The 25,074-nt window shown below is 34.9% G+C and overlaps 2 protein-coding genes across 2 annotated transcripts in view; one reads left to right on the top strand and one right to left on the bottom strand.

Annotated features, from left to right (window-relative positions):
* The first annotated feature begins 1,380 nt into the window (after positions 1–1,380).
* On the top strand, positions 1,381–11,641 carry LOC110450766 (2',5'-phosphodiesterase 12-like). Its single transcript, XM_021498470.1, has 7 exons — positions 1,381–2,196; positions 3,475–3,614; positions 3,870–4,032; positions 5,809–5,941; positions 7,393–7,548; positions 7,977–8,094; positions 10,052–11,641. The coding sequence occupies exons 1-7, from the start codon at positions 1,403–1,405 to the stop codon at positions 10,345–10,347; spliced, it is 1,800 nt and encodes a 599-aa protein (XP_021354145.1). The 5' UTR covers positions 1,381–1,402; the 3' UTR covers positions 10,348–11,641.
* Positions 11,642–17,475: 5,834 nt separating this feature from the next.
* LOC110450765 overlaps positions 17,476–25,074 on the bottom strand; it is a 35,607-nt gene continuing 28,008 nt past the window's right edge. Inside the window, exon 7 of the mRNA XM_021498468.1 lies at positions 17,476–24,058. Within this exon, the coding sequence (XP_021354143.1) occupies positions 24,045–24,058 (14 nt within the window). The 3' untranslated portion in view covers positions 17,476–24,044. The remainder of the gene's footprint in view (positions 24,059–25,074) is intronic.

The following is a 25,074-nucleotide window of genomic DNA, read 5'->3' as shown; positions in this document are numbered from 1 at the left end:
GTTACATTTAGAAATTATTTTGTTTGGCAATTCACAATTTTCCGTGGACCTTAACTCAAACATTTTTAGATCTGTGCAAAACTTTATTTAAATCCAGCAATAGATTTTGAGTTCAAATTGTAACAACAATTGTATATATTTATTGTCATTATTATAATGTCATTTAAAATTTATATTGGGAGAAGGCGTTGATAAGCTGTTATAGCTTGTGCCTAATCCCTTGTCTAATTTTGGCAATAAATATGTTTAAACTAAACTAGATAGTTATTGGGGGGAAAAAAGAGAATTTATAGGCGTCTTAGCGGTAGATATTGTGTTTATTTTATGTGCCCCCCTTGTTCGTCTGTCACCTGATGTCCAGTATGATGATGGGTTAATTTGAACGATGTTATGCGAGATCTTGTATAGCATTGACAATCTGGCTTTGCCCATCTTTGTGATAAAGATTTCCAATCTATTGATTTCATCATGTTTGTAATACAGCCTGGATCTACAGACCTGTACTCATTAAAAGTGTATCTCGCTGTTCTACGTTGTACATGGTCTAAGTGTTGTATGTGGTTGATGGAATAGCATAGGGATCCCAACAAGTTGAGGCATATTCTAAAACTGGTCTTACAAGAGTAGTGTATGCCTGTGATTTAACTTTCCTAGTACTTTCAACATGTATTTCGACGTAGGAAGCCCAATGTCGTATTGGCCTTGTTGGTCACTGATTGAATGTGTTTGACCCAAGTTAGGTCTGAACTGAAAGTGACACCAAGATATTTATTAGTATCTACACTTTCTCAAATCTGATTATGAAGGATACAATTATAATTAATTGTGTTGCTGTTTTAATAATAGAACATGTACTGGTGTTAAAATTCATTTGCCACTTTTCTTCCCATTTTCCTGAAGACTTCGGGTCATTATTCAACTTAGCACAATCTTCAATAGAGTTTAAAGACACTAATAGACTCTCCTACTCTTAATATTTCAATTATAAGGCAATGTTTCCTGTAATCCATACTGACTACATATGTATGTTATACCAAATTAAAAGAAATCAAATCAGTGGTATACAATGTTATATAATTATTCAACCATAAAATAGTCCGACTAGTCCCGATCCTGCTCGATTCTGCCCGATCCTATATATCGCCGCCCGATTCTGCCCGATCCTGTAAAGAAAGCAAATAGATACATTATGTCTGCGCATTTTGTTTGTATATTACATCATTATTTTAATATTTGTTTAATTTTCTCGTTTATCAGCTATAAAATATCCTTAAAATTGAAAGTTAATACTTAAAAATGTATAGGTTGCTTTTGGTCTGGTGCTCCTTATCTTAACACTACCTCACCCCTTAATAGTTTATTTACTTCCGGTATCTCTTCCGGTAAGTGTTGCTGCCATATCATGCAATCGACTTGCCATGCGGTTAAAAGGATTTCAAGATATTTTCATTTTCGCATCATACCAATAGGCAGATCACCGAAAAGAATGGCTCATTGCAATGTTCGATTTCTTCCTGATGAAGAAAGGGCAAGTATTTCATTTCAATATGGCCTTCAGCCTAAATCACTGAAGAAGTTTAATTTTGAACGTCGTCTTGATGAAACAGTAGGCGAATTCATCGAACGCTTAAAAACTGGTATCGAAAAGAAATGTCTAAAAAGGAAGAAAAAAAGTGAAGCAGCAGAAAATGAGCCACTTATTCCAGCTATATCAATTTCTTTAAATGGAATCGTATTCACAAAAGAAACGATAATCAGAGACTCAATGGTTGATGGTAGTATTTTGAAAATTGACGATTGTAGACTTCCAGTGATTGTCAATGCGCCGTTTATTAAAACATTGTCTATTCCTGAATCAACAATGGCCGGATTCCCTGTTTTGCCAGTGATCGATGGAGAATTCCTTGATATGAATGACACCGAATGTGTGTGGGGTAGGTTTAAACTACAACCAGATGTTGTGCTTAAAGCTGATATGAGGTTCAGTGACTGTGAAGAAGTTGGTCGGACATGTGTCTACAATACCACTGTTGATGATGTTGGTTGGATGCTTATGCTTAAGTGTATTCCTCGAAGAAAAGACATATCAGGGACTGAAGCGTTTGCAGTGATGAAGTATCCTATAGCCCCAGGACCAGGAATTTGTCCTTTTGAAGCCAGACATGTTTTTACAGATTCAGTTACAGACTCCAACTGGTACAGTAGTTATATGATCTAGGTTGTTTTGTCCTGAATCCTGTTCGCTATACAGTACAGGTCTTTTTGCCCTAATATTAATGTTTATGTTTAAGTTATATATAACTATTGAAGTGTTTTCAATGATTCAAAAACTTGATGTTTTCATATCTATATATATTTCAAGAACAAGTGTGTAGTCAGAAGGATTTCATCCAGTGTAGCTATATTAACATTGTATGAAGATTCTGGCTGACCACTTACACATCCGGCAAGTCTAGTGACTAATAAAACATAGGGAAGCCTTGAAAAAAGATTTTTTTTTAAAGACTATAAGCCATACACAACTAAACAGGGCTTAAAAGTTTTCACCCTAAAAGTATTTTTAGGGAGAAACAACTTAGTGCGAATCAAACTGGGGCGAACAGAATTTAAGGCGAAACAACCTGTCACTGTAATGCACAGCGCTGGCATTGCTTACTGATGTTTAGATACGTTTAGTAATTTCAAAAGATGTTTTGAAACTTGAGAAATAGATATATAAACTGTAAATAGGAAAATCAATAATTTAAATTTTAATGTAATGTTTTTTAATAAAAAAAATGACCTAATTTGATAACTCAATGGGGTTCAGACATTTCGATACTTGGTCCTTTCTTACAGTAAAACTGTGATGTTTCCATCAGTGTTTCAGATGTTCTTCCCAAAAATTATTTTAAAATATTTTAGAACTAACTGTTAATCTTTTTACAGTGTTTGTTTTTTGGGCTTGTGTATTGCTGATTTCATATTTTTCAGCATTTTTCGTCTTGAAAATCTTTCCAGAAATATCCTTACTCTCAAGTACATATGTACCAAAACAGCTGGGTACCGAAATTACTACAATTCAACTCTATGTGGTTTTCCTTTAAGTAGCCACATACAAAACACATACTTATATAATTAATATGATATCCTCTACAGAACTATTATTATATGACGCTGCTAAGGGCTATCGGTGCTAGGATAATCAGCAAATGAAATCTCTGTGCCATCAGAGAAATTGAAACTATATCTGTTATCCCCCATTTTTCCCTTACCAAGAGCTCAAGGGAAGGAATGCAAATTGTATAAGGAACTTCCGAGAGGGGTCACAGCGGAAAACAAATCAGTCTTTTTTCCCATGTAAACGATATTATGTGACACCTAGGAATAAGGCTGATATTTAATATAAGTGTATTCAAGACATTGGCAGAGTTTCATAATTTCTTTTGGCTTTGTCTCCAACTTGTCTTATACATCTAAATATTGTCTCCACAGTATACGGGTGATGAGCTATAACATCCTGGCTGACTACTACGCTGACACTGACTACACAAGAGACATCCTGTACTCTTACTGTGCACCCTATGCCCTCAAAGGGGACTACAGGAAACCGCTGCTCTTAAAGGAAATCTACGGTAATTCGTCTTATTGACAAAACATTTAGAAATGGACAGTTTAAAATCACAATTGGTTTGTAATCAGAGGTAGTAAACTGATTGATGATTGGTTTCATTAATCATCAGCTCACTTTATAATTCAATGGGAAAGAATATCAAAATAAAGTGACAACATTATTTTTATGTTTTTCGACAGAATTGTTTACTATTTATCAAATTTCTTCTTCTTTACATTATTGGTTGCTTAATTGTATGATTTGTTTGATTGGACAGGCTACAACTGTGATATTATGTGTCTTCAAGAAGTGGACAGAAAAGGATTTAAATCCTATCTCTTACCAGCATTAGATTCAATTGGATATACAGGGATGGCGAAATGGAAAGGTACTAATGCACCAGAGGGAGAAGCCATTTTCTTCAGGAAGTCTAAATTCAGGTATCTATTCAAAATTTATAGTTTAACCCTTTCACCCCTAGGTAACTTAAGTAGACTATACCATACATTTATCTGGGTGAGTCCACTCTATAATGGACTACAGTGGTGAAAGGGTTAAGTAGTTCGGTGATTTCTCTATGTTGAGTCATGTTATTTTGAAATAGAACTGATGTTTGAAGATTTAGAAATTATGTAACTATCTTTTACAAACAGTTTTTATTTCACTAAGGCTTTATTAAATATTGCATCTTACACAATTTCAAAAGGAATTGGGAAACAGGCGTAACGCCTATACAAGGCGTAATGCCTATACAAGGCTTAATGCCTATACAAGGTTTAATGCCTATACAAGGTGTAATGCCTATACAAGGCATAATGCCTATACAAGGCTTAAAGCCTATACAAGGCGTAATGCCTATGCAAGGCGTAATGCCTATGCAAGGCTTAATGCCTATACAAGGCGTAATGCCTATACAAGGCTTAATGCCTATACAAGGCGTAATGCCTATACAAGGCGTAATGCCTACACAAGGCTTAATGCCTATACAAGGCGTAATGCCTACACAAGGCGTAATGCCTACACAAGGCTTAATGCCTACACAAGGCGTAATGCCTATACAAGGCGTAATGCCTATACAAGGCGTAATGCCTATACAAGGCATAATGCCTATACAAGGCTTAATGCCTATACAAGGCCTAATGCCTATACAAGGCGTAATGCCTATACAAGGCTTAATGCCTATACAAGGCGTAATGCCTATACAAGGCATTATGCCAATACAAGGCGTAATGCCTATACAAGGCGTAATGCCTATACAAGGCGTAATGCCTATACAAGGCGTATTGCCTATACAAGCGCCCTCCCCTTTACAAACAGTTCAAGCTGTAGGCTACACAGACATTTTTTCAAAGCATTTCAATTCCAAGCTAAAAAAATGTGTTCCTTGTTGATATGACATAAAAAAAATATCAATATTTAATTATACATTCTAACATGAAATTAACATTTGTTTTAACCCTTTCACCCCTAGGTAACTTTAGTAGACTCTACTATCATTTTATATTTTATCTAGATGAGTTCATTATGGTCGACAGTCATGAAAGGGTTAAAGGTTGAATTTTTTAGTTGTTTAAAAAATGTTGGATTACAACATTAATCTAATGTATATATTGTTTTAACAATATTTTTTATCGTTTCAAAACTTCAAACATTACCTTGGTATATTCATATTCCTGCTCTTATTTGAGACATTAATGTTAGGCAAGGCAGACAAAGAAAGTTCCTACAGTAATCTCAATTGTTTCATTAATTTGATATTTTAATTGTTTATTTTAAATTTGAAAAATCAAAAAATATATAGACTGTAAACAATATGTAATGATGCATGTACTTTTGTACAGGGAATGTATTCATGGATATATTATATGTACATTCATAAACAAAAAGATGAAACAGGATAATTACATATTTTTTTTAAAATTACAGTATTTAGCAAACAAAAAAGAACTGACTGATACTCACTATTCATCATTCAATGAAGATATGAAAAGATAAGTTTCAGTTGGCAAAAATGTAACGCTCGAAATCAGGCCAAACTCTGGGAAACGGTATTTCCATTTTTTTTTATTTTTCACCCAGCCACTTTCATTTCAAAAGGACAGCAAATAAACAGTTGCTATTTGCCATCCTCAAGATAAACACTAAAATTTGCTCGAGAAATATTCTCTTTTTTTGAAAAAGATAATTATGTATGTTTTCCTATAACTCTTTAACAGCTTTGAAGCAGATCACAGCATTCTCCTCTCAGAACAGCTTAAGAACAACCCAGCATATGCTGATATAGGCGAGAAGATCAGTATAGATAAAGAACTTACAATATTGATAGAGGGCCACGGAGCTGTACTACAGGTTTGTACGGCAATATTAATATCACTCTGAGTGAATGGGAATGGAAGAAGTGATGTCTAATGTCTATTCATAATTTTTTACTTCATCAATTTTGAATTATTTTTATAAACTCTTCATAAGGTCTATGTTATTGGTAGGAGCTGTGAGTTTCTCTAGACCTTTGGTCATATACATGATACATGTATGATGATCAAACATATTTCTTGTTTTTCACAGCTTAATCAGATATTAATGTTTTGTATCACCCAGCAACAGTAGTTTATAGATTTATAAATGAAATTTTAAAAATAAAATGCTTATCAGAAATTTTTGTCCCTCTGGTGTGGTGCAATAAACTCCAAATAACTTACTTGTGTAGAAACGCAAAATGACTTTGTATAAATTCTTTTGTGCTTATTTTTAAGTAGAGTCCTCAGCCATTCACATATATTGTTAACATTAAAATTAGTTTTGAAATTAAATAGGATTTTTTTATATCAAGCTAATTTTTAAGTGCGTTTATGCTGTGGCGCAGCGTCCGTCGTACCTCCCTATGTTGCCCGGTGTCAAGATTTTATTTTTATAGACTTCTTAATAACCAAATGGCCTAGGGTGATGTTATTCGGCCAGAAGCATACTGGCATCAAGGGCTACTAAGTTTGTACAAATGAATGACCTTCATCCATATTTAAGGTCACAGGGGTCAAAAATGTGAATAACTTTTAACAACTCCTGTATAACCAAAATACCTAAGTTGATGATATTTGGCCTGTAGCATGCTGGGATGATTGCCCCCCAATTTCGTTCAAATGAATGACCTTCACCCACATTCAAGGTCACAGGGGTAAATTGTCTTAAAACAAACTTTAAACAAGCTCACCTAAATAACCAAAAGGTCCAGGGTGATGATATTTAGCCAGTAAAATTGCTAGGATGAATGAATGACCATGATCCACATTAATGGTCACAGAGATCAAATATGTTTGAATCTTTTAAAAGACTTCTTGAAGTTCTTCTGAATAACCAAAAGGTCCAGGGTGATGATATTTGACCAGAATTTGACGGGTCAGTTGTTTATAAATCTTGAAGGTCATCTTCTCAATAAACAAAGGGTGGTGATATTTGGCAAGTTGCATTCTGGGATGAAGGACTATAAAGATTGTTCACTTTAATGTCCTCATTTGATTTTCAAGGTCACAGGGGTTAAATGTGTCTAAATCTTTTAGCAGGTACTTTTGAATGACTTTGAGTGAAGACACTGATATTTTGCCTGTAGCTTTCTTTTAGTCCACTTTTAAGGTTACAAATGGTGTATCAATACCAGGTAAGCAATGCAGACCCATTGGGCCTCTTGCTAACCTATCTAGTAGGCCACGGATGGAAGTGTGCAGTGTATAAACTATCTAAACAGTTTTGAAATAAGATATTTAGGGAAACCTTTTGTTTTATAATTCCAAACCTTTGTGTTACAGGTGGTTGCGCTAAGGAGCATTGATGACCCAAGTCAGGTGTTATGTATGGCCAACACTCACCTGTACTTCCGACCTGATGCCGGCGCCGTGAGGCTCCTTCAGAGCATCCTGTGTATCAAACACTTAGAGCAGGTCAAAGCAACATACAAAGAACAGGTGAGACAAGAACAATAATAAAGAGATATATATCATCTAATTTCATATTGGCCCAGTTTTCACAGGATATTTTACAAAGTTAGATAGCATAGAAAGGATTTTTTTACAAAAGCAATATAAAGTTTCTGTCATTTTTATCACATGTATTTTACTAGTAATAAAAAGGAGAAGTTGCAGAGAAAAAATCACTCCACTGTATATGTATAAGGCAGAAAATCTCAACCCTTAGGGTGATGTTATTTAATGGATACTTAATAGCAATGCTGCATTGATTCATGTTTTCCCATTTCATTCCCAAAAGGGTGAAGTAAGTCTTTCGAATTTATTGAAGAATTTTTAATTTTTCTCTCTTGTAAAAATTCTTAAATTATGTCTAAAATATCATTAAATGAATTTTTTGTTTACATACATTTTACTTGTTTTGATAGGGAGTAGATTTGGCAATCATTTTCTGTGGAGATTTCAACAGCAGACCTACCAATGGAGTCCACCAATTTGTGACCCAATGCCACGTACCCAGCGATCTTTCAGACTGGAATACTCCAGGTAAGGGGAGACTACCCAGTGAATCCAAGAGCAATATAAAACTGGGACTGTTATATTAATGCGAGTGGAATGGTTGATATGTGAAATAACTGCATCTATGAAAAAAAACACAATATATATTGATTTCTGACATGTTTCATATAGAAGTTGTCCAAAAAAAAAATTTCAAAAAGTCTTCAGACCTCTCGCAAATATTATCCGATTGTCTTCAAACTTAGTGCAGGGTTCAATTCATTAAGGGCTCTTCCAAGTTTGACAACCCCTTTAATCAGACTCATTTGGCGGAGTTTTTTGCCCCTTGATTAACTCTTTGGTTTTGTAATTTTGTATGCGCTCCTACTTATGCTAAGTTTGCCAACCGATGTGATTTGTGCATATTTACGGATAATTAATGAGGTTAGTAAATTCTGATGGATTAAACGATTAATTTACACTGTAATACCTACATGTTCAATAAAAAGTCTCACTTCTGTATAAGGCTGGGTTTTTTCAAGCTATACATTATGTCTCAACAGCCGATGCTCACATGTTTAAATCTAACCTCAATAGTGTTTACCTACAATGTATCCTACAAGCGGGGGATATAAATTCCACGAATTTGCTTGTTAAATTTGAAATTACTTGTGTCACTTTTTACTGATTTTTGACAAAGGTGACATTATATTATCAACCACTTAATACAAGTTTTCTTCCATTAATATTGATAAAAAGTGGATGGATTTTTCAGAAATATTTTATAACTTCATCAGTCTATAATAAAAAGAATTCATAATCTTTGCTGTATATTTAAAAAAAGATTGCTTTTAAAACTGGAAAAGCCCAGCTATTCGAGTTGAAGTACATAGTAGACTATCATGTGAACTGGACTTTTTAAGATGTTTGTTTGTATAAAATTCCCATGTAAACAATTTTGTGATGCGTTCTGTGTCAGTTAGAATATGGTCTGGCCATTCTGTCTACTAGAGTGTTGCTTCAAGATCCTGGGCGCGTATTTATGAAACCTTTCTCATGCTCAAGCATGGATTTTGTGCACAAGTCTAATTTCTTGTTCCAGTTATAAATCATTGAAAAAATCTTATTTTGTTAAAGCTTTGGACAAAAATTGAAGAAACTTGAAGTGAAATACTGTTTTCAATATTTTTATTTGACTTTTTGATCGTTGACATGATTTAGGTGGCTTGAGCACAGAATCCATGTTTGAGCATGAGAACGGTTTTATGCAGGTCAAACCCACCCTACCCAAACCAATTGTTGCATAGAAATGGTTGAGAAACCTTGAAGAAATGAACACAATCAACCTAGCAGGATTAGTCCTTGGAAAGCTTTGTCCCTGATGACTTTAAAAGTCTATGGGTCTCAACATGGATATTTGATAGGGCTGAGATTACCACCATATCATCACAAGACAAATACATAAGGATTGTCCCCAGGTGTAAGCTCAGCCCTAGGTGACTTAATAACTGGGTCGTTACATATAAACAGCTGTGATTCCAACCCTATAACCATTTGTATCAATTGCTAGGCAGCATATGTACTCATGCTATTGGTCCAGGGTTCAGCCTCTCCCCGTCCCCGGATATTTTGTTTAAAGGTTATTACATGCGGATTAAGGATGTGTGTAGCTCCCACGGGGTCTGAAGTGCAATGTAAAAATAGGGGTTTAAGTGTTAAATCTTTGAAAGCCCACTTCTCCAGACCAGCTGATTGTGTTTCAACCAAATTTGCTGTAAAGTGTCCCTTGAAACAGAAGGTAAAATTGTATATCATGAAGGGCTGTTGTGCCACTTGGTGCAAAGATGCTGACCCAAAACGGAAATTCTTTGTTATACAATTCTATTTGATACAAGTGTTTTGCCATTATTGCTTTAAAACCCAGATGACCTATACAGGCACCACGGACTCCTTGTGCAAGTGAAGAATGGCATCATGAATTTAATTAACATCTTCATTTTTGCAGGTAAACCAGAAGAAGCTCATCTTACCGATATGACATTTTCCCACAGTCAGTCGCTGATCAGTGCATGTGGCTATCCAAAGTACACCAACTATGTCGGAGAGTTCAATGAAATGCTAGACTACATTTTCATAGACAGCAATAAATTCACTGTTGAAAAAGTTGTTCCACCTCCCGACCATGACGAGGTAATTTTGCACACAGCCCTACCCAGTGTGGTGTTTCCCTCCGACCACATAGCACAGGTTTGTGATATCAAATGGATAAAAACTGACCGGCCCATGGAGGAATCACAATAGAACAGATAAAAACTGACCGACCCATGGAGGAATCACAAAAGCACGCACCTCTTGTGAAAAAATCAGCCAGTATGCAGAACTTGATAATCTGACACCAGTTTGATTTTGACTGATTAAGTTGTAAGAATTGAAACTGTATTAATCTGGTAAAAAATTTGACAGCGTTGCAGTGTAATATCTTATTCAACTTTCAAGATTAGATTTAATATAGTCAAGTATTTTGACAAAAACAAAAACAAAACAGTTTTACCGCTTTCAGATTGTTTTTTTCTTAATATCTGCATCACTTTTATTAAGCAAACAGGAAAGCTTTAAAATCTGGGTGATTTATTTTAATAATAGGAGATTTTTTTAACCATGGCTGCTATAGAACTTTGTGTTAAAGTTCAAATCCAAAATATGAAATTAATACAATGGGCATAGTTTTGGTCTTAAGAGCTGATCATACCATATGTATTTATGTGTTTGACAAATAAAATAATTGCATGTTCAATATTTCCTTTTAAAAGATATTTCAGCTTGTTCAGTCTGGTTTCGTATGTTAGAAATATTGATAATTGTTGAAAAAAACAGCAAGCTGAAACTATTGATCTAAGTCAGGAAAGTTGATAAGTCCAAGCAGTATAAGGCTCTGTATAGAACACATAGGAACTGTTGTATTGACATTATTTTGGGTACCTCAAAAATATCTAATAATCAGTTTTAAGAATTATGTGCTTGTCATGTTGTTATGTAAACTAAATCATCAGTAACTTAATGTCTAACACATAAATTAACTTAATTTTGATCAGTCCACTAAATTATTCACTGTAATGTCAAAATCAAATATATCATATAAAAATATCATGCAAATGAGGTGGTTATGAGGGACATTATTTTGCCTTATTGTTCAGTAAAGTATTTGTCATTTGTCCATGTATGCAGTTTTTATAATGCTCTATTTCCAAAAAATAATGCTAGATAAATGTTACAGAAAAAACAAATTTTTGGATAAACACCGGAAGAAGATGATTAAAACTTGTTATCACGAAAATCTTTTATCGACAGGCCACAAAACGTATCAGTGAAATCAATTATTTTCTCTCTCAAGTACCTTAAAATTAATCAAAACAGAATGTTACATATTCTTTTGATATGATGCAATGAAATATACTGATTTCCAAACTGGCGTCATCTGTTGTAGATATTCTCTGATAGTCTGGTGGCATTTTTTGCAATCGATGAATTATTCACTTGACCAAGGGTTCTTTTCATGTGAAATGGAAATTTATCAATAGATATTTGATGACAATTGTTCCATAGTTGTTGTTTATTTTCATTTAGTTCAGGTTTACAAAGCTTTTTTAAAACATTTATGATGATATGAAATACAGTTCCGTTCCAACATATTCTCGGCGTGTCTTCGGGAGTATGTTTAAATGAAACTGTTATATGTCCACACCATCATTAATGTTTAAAAGGTTCTTTTCAGTCCTTACATTTACGTGTAATGTGCAATGCTATTTTATTGTTCTTTATGGTCCCATTCATTACAAAATACATTTTAAACATTTTTTTTACCAAATGGAGGAATAGCCGTTTTACGGGAACAAGATTGTGTTGTCATGATCAATGGTTACTATTTCTTTCGGGCCGCAAACATCATTCGGAAACCATTCGGGAATTTCCGACATAATTTGAATTTGACGTCATGTCATGATTGGTCCCCAATTACTCAAACAGTTTCCGATTGGAAAACATTCACGTGTAGTGATTCTTGCTGTTAAATACAATCATGGCATAGCCACTATGCAGAAGTAGTTTAAGGTTGGTCTATGAATGCAATACTACCGGATGCTTTTGTGACAGGTTTTAATTGTACATGGGATTGCGGTCGGCCGCTAGATTCGTGCTTGAGGGAATTTCTCCTAAGCTCAATCTGTAGAATGACGGACTCGGAATCAGGCTAGGGGTATGTAGCGGGACAATCCCCACTGTTAGCATATTACTCTCTTTCCTGTTGCACTATATTTGTGTTTCCATTCACCATCGACTAAACAATCCTGACGTATTGTCCAGCGATTTCGCATGTTTATAGAAATAGTAATACAGAATATGTTGATTGTAAAATGAATATATCAGTAGTATGCTGTTATCAAACTAGTGAAGGTATCACTAGACAGACAGTTATTTGAGCACAGAACGTTTGTTTTGAGTCTGCAGCGGGAGACACTGTTTTGTAGATCGCAGTTTTGACTGTCTCTAGCAGCGAAATCATTATAATCTAATCCACACTTTTGTTTAGCTCTGGCAGTGATGCAGTGTTCTTCTAGTCTGAAGTTTTTGATGAGCAAAAACCGATCTCGTAAATGTCGACCCAATTTGTCATTAACTCCAAAAATGGTACAGTGGTACTCAGTTGTCAGTGTTTCTAGCAGCGAGTCAGTGGTACGTTAATCATCATTTTTAGCTCACCTGGCCCGAAGGGCCAAGTGAGCTTATGGCATGGTGCAGCGTCCGTTGTCCGTCCGTCCAGCGTCTGTCGTCCGGCATCAATATTTTACTTTAAAAAACTTCTTCTTAATAACCGCAAGTCCTAGGGTGACGATATTTGGCCAGAAGCAAACTGGGATGAAGGGCTACAAAGTTTGTTCAAATAAATGACCTTCACTTATTTTCAAGGTCACAGGGGTCAAATATGTTAAAAACTTTAAACAACTTCTTCTGAATAACTTAGAGGCCTAGGATAATGATATTTGGCCAGTAGCATGCTGGGATGAAGGGCTACCAACGTTGTCCTAATGAATGACTTTCATCCATTTTCAAGGTCACAGGGGTCAATTGTTTTAAAAAACCTTGAAACAACTTCTTCTGAATAACCAAAATGCCCAGGGTGATGACATTTGGCCAGTAGCATGCTGAGATGAAGAGCTACAAAGTGTGTTCAAATGAATGACCTTCACCCATATTAAAGGCCACAGGGGTCAAATATGTTAAAAACTTTAAACAACTTCTGCTCAATAACCAAAATGCCCAGGGTGATGATACTTGGCCAGTAACATGCTGAGATGGAGTGCAACAAAGTGTGTTTAAATTAATGACCTTCACCAATATTCAAGGTCACAGGGGTCAAATATGTTAAAAATATTCAAACAGCTTGTTCTGAATAACCAAAAGGCTCAGGATGTTGATATTTAGTCAGTAGCATGCTGGGATCAAGTACTACCATGTTTGTTAAAGTGAATGACTTTGACCTATATTCAAGGTCACAGGGGTCAAATTTGTTTAAAATTTGTAAACGACCTCTTCTGAATAACCATGGGTCCCAGGATGTTGATACCTTGCAAGTTGCATCCTGAGATGAAAGGTTATAAAATTTGTTCGACTTTCAATCAGTGGGGTAAAATGTTTTAAAAAATTTATCAGGGTCTTTTGAATGAATTTTAATCATAAATACTGATATTTTGCGTGTAGCTTTATTTTAGATCACTTTTAAGTTTACAAGTGTGAGATTTATATAGATCACTTTTAAGGTTAAAAGTGTGAGATTTATACAAAGTGAGCGATGCAGGCCCATTGGGCCTCTTGTTTAATAGCCCTAGTAGATTTTGTAGAACCCATTTTTTTACCTGCGTTAAACAGCTCCAGCAGCAAATCAGTTTTCTTTCAGTCCTGTTATTTTACTATCGTGGACAGCGACAGTATTCGTTTAGCCCTCAGTTTGTGACTAGATTTAGCAGCGATACAGCGTACTTTTAGTCCTCGGTTGGTTCACCCCTTGTCAGTATAATGTGACCGGGCGGAATGCTATGCTTGTTGCCTTCCGCATGGTATTTCAGTGAGATAGCACTATAAAGTCGGCATCAGATCCGCGCTATCGCAAGAAAGCAAGGAACATACCCTATCTCCTGCATACACACACGCATGCTCGCATACACTACACACATGAAGGCACGTCCTTAAATGACCTTAGCTATTTATAGGACGTTAAACAAAATTAAACCAAACCGAACCTCAGTTTGGTAGATCACCACCTTGCTATTGTCGTGGCAGGACTGAAGTGTGCGTGTGAATTCATACATTAATATTGTACGTGTTTAAAAACAGGGAATTTCATATGTATCATTAAAGTACATGAAACATGTATACTAACACATTTGTGATGATAACGTGTTCCACAGTTGGGACCTGGCCTATTCCTATCCAATACTTACCTGTACTGTATAGTTGTTAATTTTTGCGGGACTGATATTTCGCGGTTGTAACGATCATGGAGAATAGATTTCGAAATCAATGCCAGGTAACAATAGTAACCTCAATTTGGTACTTTTGTATTTGAGTGATGTGATTTATCTTTGTTGACCGCGTATATAGCGAAATTAGATTTCAATTGCGAAAATTCTAAACTATACAGTTTTCAAATCTTTACCTTTATAGCTAATAATGCCTCCCTTGGCAAACCAATTCTGTTTATTTTGAAGACCTATGTGAGGAAGGCAATTCAGATTAATAGTGACTGTTTTTTCAGATGTCAGTATATGACCGGGTGAATACTGTGCATGGTACCTTTAGTATGGTAATTCAGTGAGGTACATGTAGCACACTACAGATGGCATCATATCGACGTTAACTGAAGGTGGCAAATATACCGATATACACAGCCTCTAGCACACATACACGCATACGTTACACACATGGAAACAAGCCCTTTAATGAATCTAGTTGGAGAAGCGACACAGTGTTGTTTTATTCCGCGGTGTGTGACTGACTAGCCCTTAATTGTTGCGACACAATGTTCTATAAATCCTCATAAATCCCAAGGAGATCTTGTAGATCAGAGTCTGTCACAAGATCCAGCATTTTCGCTCTCTTCACCCCTGGAATATGTCATAGCAAAATCGAAGGCTCAATATGCAGCAGCACCTTGTGGATGAGACAAGAAGACTAGTTCGATCCTTTGATGTACACCAAAAGAATCTCGCGGTCACGTAACGGTAAAAATGACAGGCTTTGAAGTCGGGCATCGCTCCTTTGTAATCTTCAAAGGACAGGTATCAGCCTAGCGATTGGTCAGGTTTTTTTTACCAGATACCAATCAAACAGCCATCTTCGTGCCTTCAGTTTTGCTATGACATATTCCAGGGTTGCAGAGAAACCTCTGGATATCGAAGATGGACGAACCCTAGCAGTTAGACAGTGTTCTAACTTGTAGACCTCAGTTTGTCTCAAAACTTTAATATTGTTTTTGACTTGACAAGCAGTGAGATATGAAAAAAAACATCTTGTTCCTTTGTGAACGACTTCGACACAGTGTTATGACTAAACCTGGCAGGTCTGGTGTACTTCCTTTTTCTAACAGGTCCTGTGGACCGCAGATATGTTTATAAAATACCCTTTAATCTATATTTATTGTAGCATCCAAATGAGACGGTAATCTTAAACAAGTTAAATACATGCCATTATCATTGGTTCAGCAATATTTTTAATAAACATGTAGCTGTTAATTTTTCTCACAACGCTTCCAGAAACAGTGTTTCCAGCATGACTGTAGCTTTGATAAATCATTTGTGAAAAGAAAACCATCTCTTGCGGGACTTTAATGGAAAACCTAATGACGGTATTTTTAGTGTAAAAACTTAAGCAGGGCTAACCCAGGATTTGAAGCCTAGATGTTTGATTGTTTTATTGTCGGTCTTACCGACTGAACTACCTCATCAACTGAAGTTTCTTGGCTCAACTGTGTGCACTGGGACAGGATTCCTTCAGGGAACCACTATGCAAATGCTTACTTCAGTTGCGGCACAAAATTACTTTCTATAAAAGATGTTCTATTTCATTTCAATGTCTCAACGACGTAATAGAAAACTAGAATGTGTACAAATAGTAGAAAATTTTATTGTTGAAAATCAAAAAAACATCAAATTAACAGCAAATAGGACGATTGATTAATACATTGATAAAAAAAATGTCAATATTTGAAAAGACAAATATGATTATAGATTATCACAATATTCATAGCACATATAAAGATATTTTAAATCGTTTGCATGGAGTTTTAGTATCTAAAGATTGAAATTTTTATGATTTATGATGACATAGCAAGATTGGGTTGCTAGACAAATGCCACGATCCGTTAGCCTCTTTTAGTCGTGTTATGTGTGCAATGCACTATAAAGTTGAAAAGTTTATCGGTGAACATAGAGAAAATTAAGCTGATACGAACACTGCAGTAAGTTTAAGCTTGCAGTATAAACATTGATTAAGCACGGTTCAATTGTCATACTATTATTTGTTGACATTAATTTCACGCAAAACCTTCCGGAAGTTTATTTATATAAAAAAAAAAACTTACAAATCAAAGCAAAAATTTAACACAAAAATTATTGTATTTTTTTCGATTTTTCTAAAAAAAAAGTAAACCATCAGGCGTTGAGGAACCGGACCTTTATCTTTGTAGGATTGAGTATTAACTGAAAGCAATTAAATACTAAAATAATGTCACACAATTAATCTTTATGATTTCATATGGGAACAATGTTTTATGATTTATAAAGTTTGATTAGTATTTTGGAAGACAGTGTACGTAATAGTATTGTATACCAGTACAAACAATATTCTGGGTCCGTATTCATGAAATCGTTCTCATGCTCAAGTATTAAATTTGTGCTCAAGCCTAATTTCCTTTTCCCGTTATAAATTCATAGAAACAATTTTTTTTCAATGATTTGGAAAAACATTGAAAAAACTTTAAGTCGGAAACTGTTTCCAATGTTTACATTTGACTTTTTGATCGCTTGACAAGATTTAAGCGAGTTACAAGAAAGTTGGTTTGAGCACAGAATCTATGCTTGAGCATGAGAACGGTTTCACAGGAAACAGAGACGGGTTTGCTTGCTTAAGGCATGACGTCATGTCAACACAATAAAGTCATACAGGACCGCACAGTAGGAATTTACTAAGAGATAAATGTGTACACGCAATTAACAAACATTATGTTATAAACAAGGTAGGATATATACTGGCAGTGTCTAAATTCCGTCTTTGCGTATTGCAGAGTTATCTTCTCTTTAGAGCAGGTATTGATTGTTCCGTCATGGGTTTGTGTGAGAAAATTATGTCGTTTTCTCACACAAACCGATGACGTTACTCTCAAACACAAATGACGTAACAATCAATACCTGCTCTCTAGAGAAGATAACTCTGTAATACGCAAAGACGGAAGAGTACAATAAGTGGAGCTGATTGAAATACGAAGGATAAACTCCGGAATAGATACTGTTACTAAATATTTCGTATTCTACATGGCGATTCGGGCCGTTGATACATGCTTTGTCGTGTATGAACTTCCATACACGGAAAGTAATATATGGTGATATATTAGTGACATATTTTTCATAACTTGATCACTTATCGTTTAATTTGGGTCTACTTCGACCCGATGGGAATTTAAAGACATGATTTCAAGATATTAAGTTAAGTATCTTAAAAATATCCAGCCAAAATGTTGAAATATACTCACAACTAGGTATTGGAAACAACAACACACTTAAAATGTTACTCACACAAAATAAAGGGAAAATGTATGAGATGCTTATATACTTTTATATTTTTATCATAGACTAAGATAAATAGGAGAACAAATACTGTTCCAATAGACGTTTACATTCCGATATAACGATATCTTGATTTTGATATAGAAGTGTATTCATATATGCATTACTTTTATTTCCGGTCTGTTAAGCGACATAGTACAAAACAATAGCCAGTTCCATTAACGATTGTTTTGTAGTGTTACGCGCGAGTAAGATCACAGAATATGACAATTACCTGTTGCTGACAACACGTATTGTCATGTGGTGATATATGAGAAACAATATTGATTGCAATGAAGACCTTTGGTATTTTTTACGTTTGATAGTTATGATGAAAAAGCCTTGGGAGTTCAAATCAATAATTAATATGTCTGCCTGGACAGTTGTACGTTTAAACACAACGCTTTTGTTGCTCCTACATTAAGTATTTCTAGGTATCTGTGGTGTCCATTCTCTGTGGTACAGCAGCATTATTACCAAACAAATACTCCCTTAGTTGTAACGTTTTCCACAATAGATATGGTCTTTATTAACAGATAACGATATTTGTTTGATTAGTGTGTATAACAGAAAACAAATATCGTGAGACAATGACTAATATGGATCTCAATATCAATGTAAACGCATAGAAACAGGCCATGATGGACAGAATGAAAAGGATAATACGCACCCCAACAAAAACAGAAGGTGTGGCCCTGAAGGGTACGTTTGTTCTGCATAAGACGTAGACACTTGCTTATGTCACTACTTAGGAAATAGTTAACGATAGTAAAATTCGAGTACAGTAACAACGATTATTGTAAACATTGGTAGCGATATAACCCTCTGACTATAAATATTAACAATAAAAAACTGACAAAACAGTTACCACTTTAGTAAATGAAACTAAAGTAAACAAATGATACATGTTTTACCTTTCTTCAAAGTAACAAAGATTAAACTTATGAATTTGAACTTCTACACATTGAGTAGATTTGCACTGAGTTCAAGATGCTTTTACAAGATCTATTCAGATTTCCGTCCCCCCATTGAGAATCCTTGGCCATACCTCGCCTATAGCTACATGATAGAGAGTCCTTGGCCGGCTTTCCCTTGTACGATCGAGAGTTCCAAGTCATATTGCTATCTCATGTTCTGTTGTTTTTTTCTCTCGCCCGAATGTGTAATTATAAATATCTTGTAAATAAACGTCTTCAAACATGGACAATATATATATAAAATAAATTTCTAAACACTTTTTAACTAAAATGTACCACAACGTCGATGTTCGAAATTTCGAATATTTTCCTTTTTCTTTGATTGTTCAGTGTTTCAATGTAACAACCACAAAGTAAAACAAAACGTAATGCATTTATCAACGCTCAATAAGCTAAGTTAACATTGCTGCCTGATACACTGACAGTCAAAGGTGTCTGAATAGTAAGTGTATTAGCACGTGTATATGTTAGCGGCGTAACTCACTACACATAATACAGGTTAGGACGTAAAAAAAGCGGTGCTAATTCATATCAATTTTGTTTAATTCACTTACACTAATTAATTCTACTTATACACAGTAAAAACTAGTTACCTCTTAACAGCTATATTTCGTGATGAACGTAATATGAATAACAATCGACTTAAAATATATGAAACTGAATATATTCTATATAAAATTTTAAACAAAATCTGTTCACGGTGTCAGTTCTATATCGAAGTGTTATTCAAAAATAGGTACATACGTTTAAAATGTACTTATTCATTCAAACATCCTAAACAGATTAAAGCAAGATTGTCATCTTTAATTTGAAAAAGAATAAATACATATTTTGGAATTTTATCTGAGTGTGATAATTATATATATCGTATAAGGCATGGTGGTTTTGATTAAATAAAATCTCGGCCGTGAGAACGTACTACTGGTTCAACCACACATTTAGAATAGAAGGGTGCTCTATTGCTGCAGTGTAAACTACTTGGACAGCATCGCAGAACACGACACAATAATATGAATCTTAAGGTCATTTGCTGAGAGCGGGATCAGTTAGAAACGCATGAATCTTCCTGAATGTATCATGCTAAATACACCTCCAGTTCAACAAAAAGATAAACAACTTCATGATGTTGTAGATAAAAAATATATATACATTTGTTTAAGAAAAAGGCATAGGATTAGACAGGACACGGATGAACTGAACACGTCATGAACAGATATTCCTTGCATAGGAAAAAGTCTGACTGTGACTCGGCTTCGGTAACGAACTACTTCCGAACTCTTTGAACGTTCTTAACCGAAATGTTCCTTAATTGCTTGACTTAGACTCAGTAACTACTCCTTCTGAACATTATGAACTTTCTTAACTAAAATGTTCCTATAGTATACATTGCCATGTGCCTACAAAAATGGTCGATTATCCGCAATTCATTCATTGTTTCTATTTTAGAGTTGACTTATTTCAAAACAAAAATCATGGATATTTTACGTTTTTCATAAACGTTGATTTTGAGAATTTAGAACGTTGTTTAAGTTCAGAAGTTTTGTTGGTTTGAAAGTCAAGGTGATAGGATTAAAGTGACAGGATCGTAAACAGTAAAATAGCGGTGAAACAGTGTATGATATAATATGATTGGCAATTGACGTCATAATAATAATATCTAACCTGATAAACCATGTTTCCGACATTAGCACAAGCAGCTCCTTGTTTTAATCATTTTCGTATTACTAGGTACACCATTGTATATGTAGACGTCCCTCAATGGATGCTGATTGGTTATCATGCATGGTTGAATAACATGTTAATCTCACTCGAGTTAGTTAATTTTCAAAGGTTTACCAAGTGTCTTTCAAAGTTCGAAAATCAACTAACTAGAGCTAAATAAAAATGACGATTAACCATCGCGAGTTTGGGGATTTGGGAGAGGGCGTTCCCATAATCTTCGATTTTTTTTACAGAAAACCACTTTGTTTTGGGGAGTACATTACTCCTGTCTCCGTTCGGGGGATCATTTATAATGAATTATGGCATTACATCGGAGAATGACGTCGCAAAACACTGTTTCTTGGGGTTTTAATTAAAAGATTCACCAATGAAAAACGTCCAGGGTGTCACTCATTAAACGGGTAATCAATCTGCTTACCAACTCGATTCTAGTAGGTTTATCCAATGAGTTGGGATTGAGAAAACCCAAAATGCCTGAAGGGGAAACATAGGTGCATATGCAAATACAGAAAAGATTGCTTTTAAATCATTCGTGTATATATTATATCGAAGAACTGTCGGTGGAGGCAAAGTATACACATAGGTTCAATGCATAGACACGCGACAGCCACGTAGTCCAGATCAGAACCACGCTCATACATGAAATAACAATTCACGGAATACTTGTGCATATATAGCCTGAAGTTAATGAACAAAACATATGATAAATATTTCAAAATTGTTAAATATGTATTACAAATGCAAGGATAAGACACATGAAGAAACGCTACTTAATATCTTAAAAACTGTAGGTTTTACAAGACATATTGGCACAGTGTTTGCGTACAGCTTGTATTGATGATATTGACATTTTTAATAAAACTATACATTTTAAAATTCAAAATGACACCTTAAAAAAATGAAATACAAAGTCGTGTTTTGATTATAAAACCTTACCATTTTTTAATAATGTGATGTTTTGCATTATTCTGCACAGTTCAGGCTGTAGAAATTCAAAGGAAATAGCTTAGATCTTTACTTTTGTATTGATTATGTCAATTAAAAATGTACATCTACATTCAAGTGCAAACTACATCTTCCATATAAATAATGCATGCAGTCATAGTAGAAAACAATATATTGTGTCAGTAAATTCCGTCTTTTCGTATTGCAGAGTTATCTGCTCTTGTGAGCAGGTATTGATTGTTACGTCATTTGTTTGTGAGAGAACGTTGAGAAAACGACGAATTTTTCTCCCACAAACTGATGATGTAACAATAAATACGTGCTCACAAGAGCAGATAACTCTGCAAAACGAAAAGGCGGAATGGAAAGCTGTTAAGAAGATAACAACCAACAGGATGGTTTGGATGAGAGTATGAATTTCGCAATCAAATTTCGGTACATTTTTAGTAAACTCAACTAACCATTGAAATTTAGATATATCAAATGATATCGACTCCAGTAGAACTTATGAGCCAAAGACTGTTCAGGAATTGTACATTTTTTTCGATTTGGGGTAAATTAATAATGCAAAGCTTGGGGTTATTGTTATGTACGAGATGTTCATCATATTTGTTATAAAGAGACGAAGCCTGTTGATGTTGACCTTTTAAATAAATATTGAAATATTTCATCAGTTATGCCTTGACTCTGCTCTCAGGTGCAACATCGACGGTGAAAAAATCTCAATCTCTCATATACCGTAAGCTTAAGTTATATATATGGAATGAGTTCATGATCTGTGGGTGTATTGTGTAAGTAGCTTAACACTGATGTTTACTGGTAGAACGGAAATGGAAGCTAAATCATCTCGACCAAAGTAATTGATTTTTACAGTCGACAACATTACTTCACATTAATAGTGTAATATTCACGCGCATTAAATTGCGACTAATCGTTTACCAGCAGATGAGAATGTCTAGTTAAGACACGCATTAAGGATCTACAAGCTCCCTAAAGATTGGTACGGCCCCTGTAGTTGTTTATCTTCTGATATGTCATATTCATAGACCCCAATTTAACATTGGAATACAGATATGCAATTTGCCGTAACCTTGATAGCCACATAACCGCTTTTGTGTGTTGGCAAGGTTCATTCTATATACGCCGTATTCATTACGTTATTTGAAATTAAGGAGTTCTCCTCTTGTTTGCAAAATGCACATAATATAGTGGTTTCACTGACCATCCCTTCCGTTTGAAAAAAAAGGAGTCGAAACAAATTTGGATTTGCACATCGTTGGTCCCTATCATTGCTGATAAGTCTTAGAAGGACGAGACGGCTGTATGTTTCAGTGAAATTAATTTTCGACATACTGTTTTATTATAAACTTTCAAGTTGCAATCAGCTGTATGTGTTTGAAGTTCATGGTTGTTTATGTTGAATTGAACTTGAATTTTAAACATGTTGCATAGCTACGTTAGTTTTGACTATTGTATGGTATTAAGGCTGTTGTTGCCTTCATAATAAATACTCAGTAGTTCGTCTACAGATACTAAAAACAGTATCTTCTGAGTGCTACGATATGACACATTCTATGAAGTATACCAGTATGAAGGTTAGGAACCGGCTTCAAAAGATGATGGTTGTGGTCATCCGAAACTACAAAATCTATGGTGAAATACAGCGGAAACGGTAGCAGTGTATTCATGAGAAACCGGGGACCGTATCACCTAGATTATTTAATGAAATTGAAATTGGTCATAAGATGTCACGCTCATTTATAACCACACTAAATGCTATGAAATGCTAGATCGCCTCGATAAATTGCTATTATTTTAGGGAACCAATATCACGCATCCTCAAGCCCACACCCATCTAACGTTATTACTTATTATTCACTAAAGTACATGTTCATTGTATCCAAATTACATATAGTTTAATTGTGGCTTTAGATAAGACATTTCAACGGGTTGATATTAATAGTAACCGTACCTGCTTTCACCGAGCTTTTAAATCTTATAAAAATGAAACGACTATAGGAAATGTTAAGTTCTTAATGCTAAGTTTCTGACTTAAACTCATAATATTACCTCTTAAAACATGATATTGACATTTGTTGTCAGAAATATAACACAATAAAACATTTTAAACAAGAAACCATGTTTCTGTGAGACGGACATTTTCTACGGAAATGTAACTGCAGTGTATACCCCAGTACCATATAAATATTGATTGATTTTTCACATGGTTCTGCAAGCTCACATTATCATGAAATGCATCAATGATAGCTGATAAGATAATATAATTAAACTGCTTACACTCCGGTATTTTCCGTAAAAGTCTTCACTGTTTTGATATATCATTTTCCATTAATTCCTAGAATTTTGTTCACAATTTAAAGCTAGAATGTAGCTAAAGAAATCTTCGTCTCTTAGCCAGAAGGATGCATGTGCCATTTTTAATAGATATCCTTTTCTTATCCGTTTGTGATGAGCACTGGTGTCACTGTTCTTGATCTACAAAAAACGGAAGAAATAATTTATAAGCATTGTCGGTGTCCATAACAGAAATATAGACTGTCTTGTATATGGTTTATGGTCCATCCGCTATTCCAGTCAAAACAGTTAAAATGTTATATATGAGCATTTCATATTATATATAAAAATGTCACGATTGGAAATTTAAGTCAGAAGATGCTTTCGGATGGAAAAACTGAAAAATATTGTTCTTAAGTATTTTGTAAAATCAAAAGTTTGGAATATGTTTCAACACAGTAACAGCAAAATCCGCAAGGACCCAATAATGGCCTTATAGCCCCAGCATCTTGTAAACAGTCAATGCTTATTAACTTATGAAAGCTTCGATATGTGTATGGATATGCTCGTACTTTTGGCGTTGGGCTGATTAGCCTAAAACTATCTACACGCGAATACATTTTTATATAAATTGTAGATACATGTGTATAGAATACATGTAAATTGAGTTCAAACGGTTGCCAACGTAACACATCCTCACCACGATCATTTATAAAGAGTCGTAACGCGTAATTTTTCATTATTATTTCATTTTGACGTGCCGTGTCCATACATTTTACTATCTTACCTGAAGTGTTGATAAACAATATCATACGTAATCGCTTACCTGGTGTACTGCATCCTAACAACATGACGTACCCGATACACAATATCATACGTAATCACTTACCTGGTGTACTGTATCCTAACAACATGACGTACCTGATACACAATATCATACGTAATCATTTACCTGGTGTACTGTATCCTAACAACATGACGTACCCGATACACAATATCATACGAAATCACTTACCTGGTGTACTGTATCCTAACAACATGACGTACCTGATAAACAATACCATACGTAATCACTTACCTGGTGTACTGAATCCTAACAACATGACGTACCTGATACACAATACCATACGTAATCACTTACCTGGTGTAATGTATCCTAACAACATGACGTACCTGATAAACAATACCATACGTAATAACGTACCTGGTGTACTGTA

Source organism: Mizuhopecten yessoensis, unplaced genomic scaffold (genome assembly GCF_002113885.1).
Source record: "Mizuhopecten yessoensis strain PY_sf001 unplaced genomic scaffold, ASM211388v2 scaffold5503, whole genome shotgun sequence".
Classification (NCBI taxonomy): Eukaryota; Metazoa; Mollusca; class Bivalvia; order Pectinida; family Pectinidae; genus Mizuhopecten; species Mizuhopecten yessoensis.
This window is presented reverse-complemented; position numbering and strand designations above follow the sequence as displayed.

Bases quoted from the DNA above. Each gene is read 5' to 3' on its own strand.
- LOC110450766 (XM_021498470.1), top strand. From the start codon at position 1,403: ATGCAATCGACTTGCCATGCGGTTAAAAGGATTTCAAGATATTTTCAT. The intron at 4,033-5,808 runs GTATCTATTCAA...ACTCTTTAACAG, and splicing joins TTCAGGAAGTCTAAATTCAG to CTTTGAAGCAGATCACAGCA. The intron at 8,095-10,051 runs GTAAGGGGAGAC...TCATTTTTGCAG, and splicing joins TTCAGACTGGAATACTCCAG to GTAAACCAGAAGAAGCTCAT.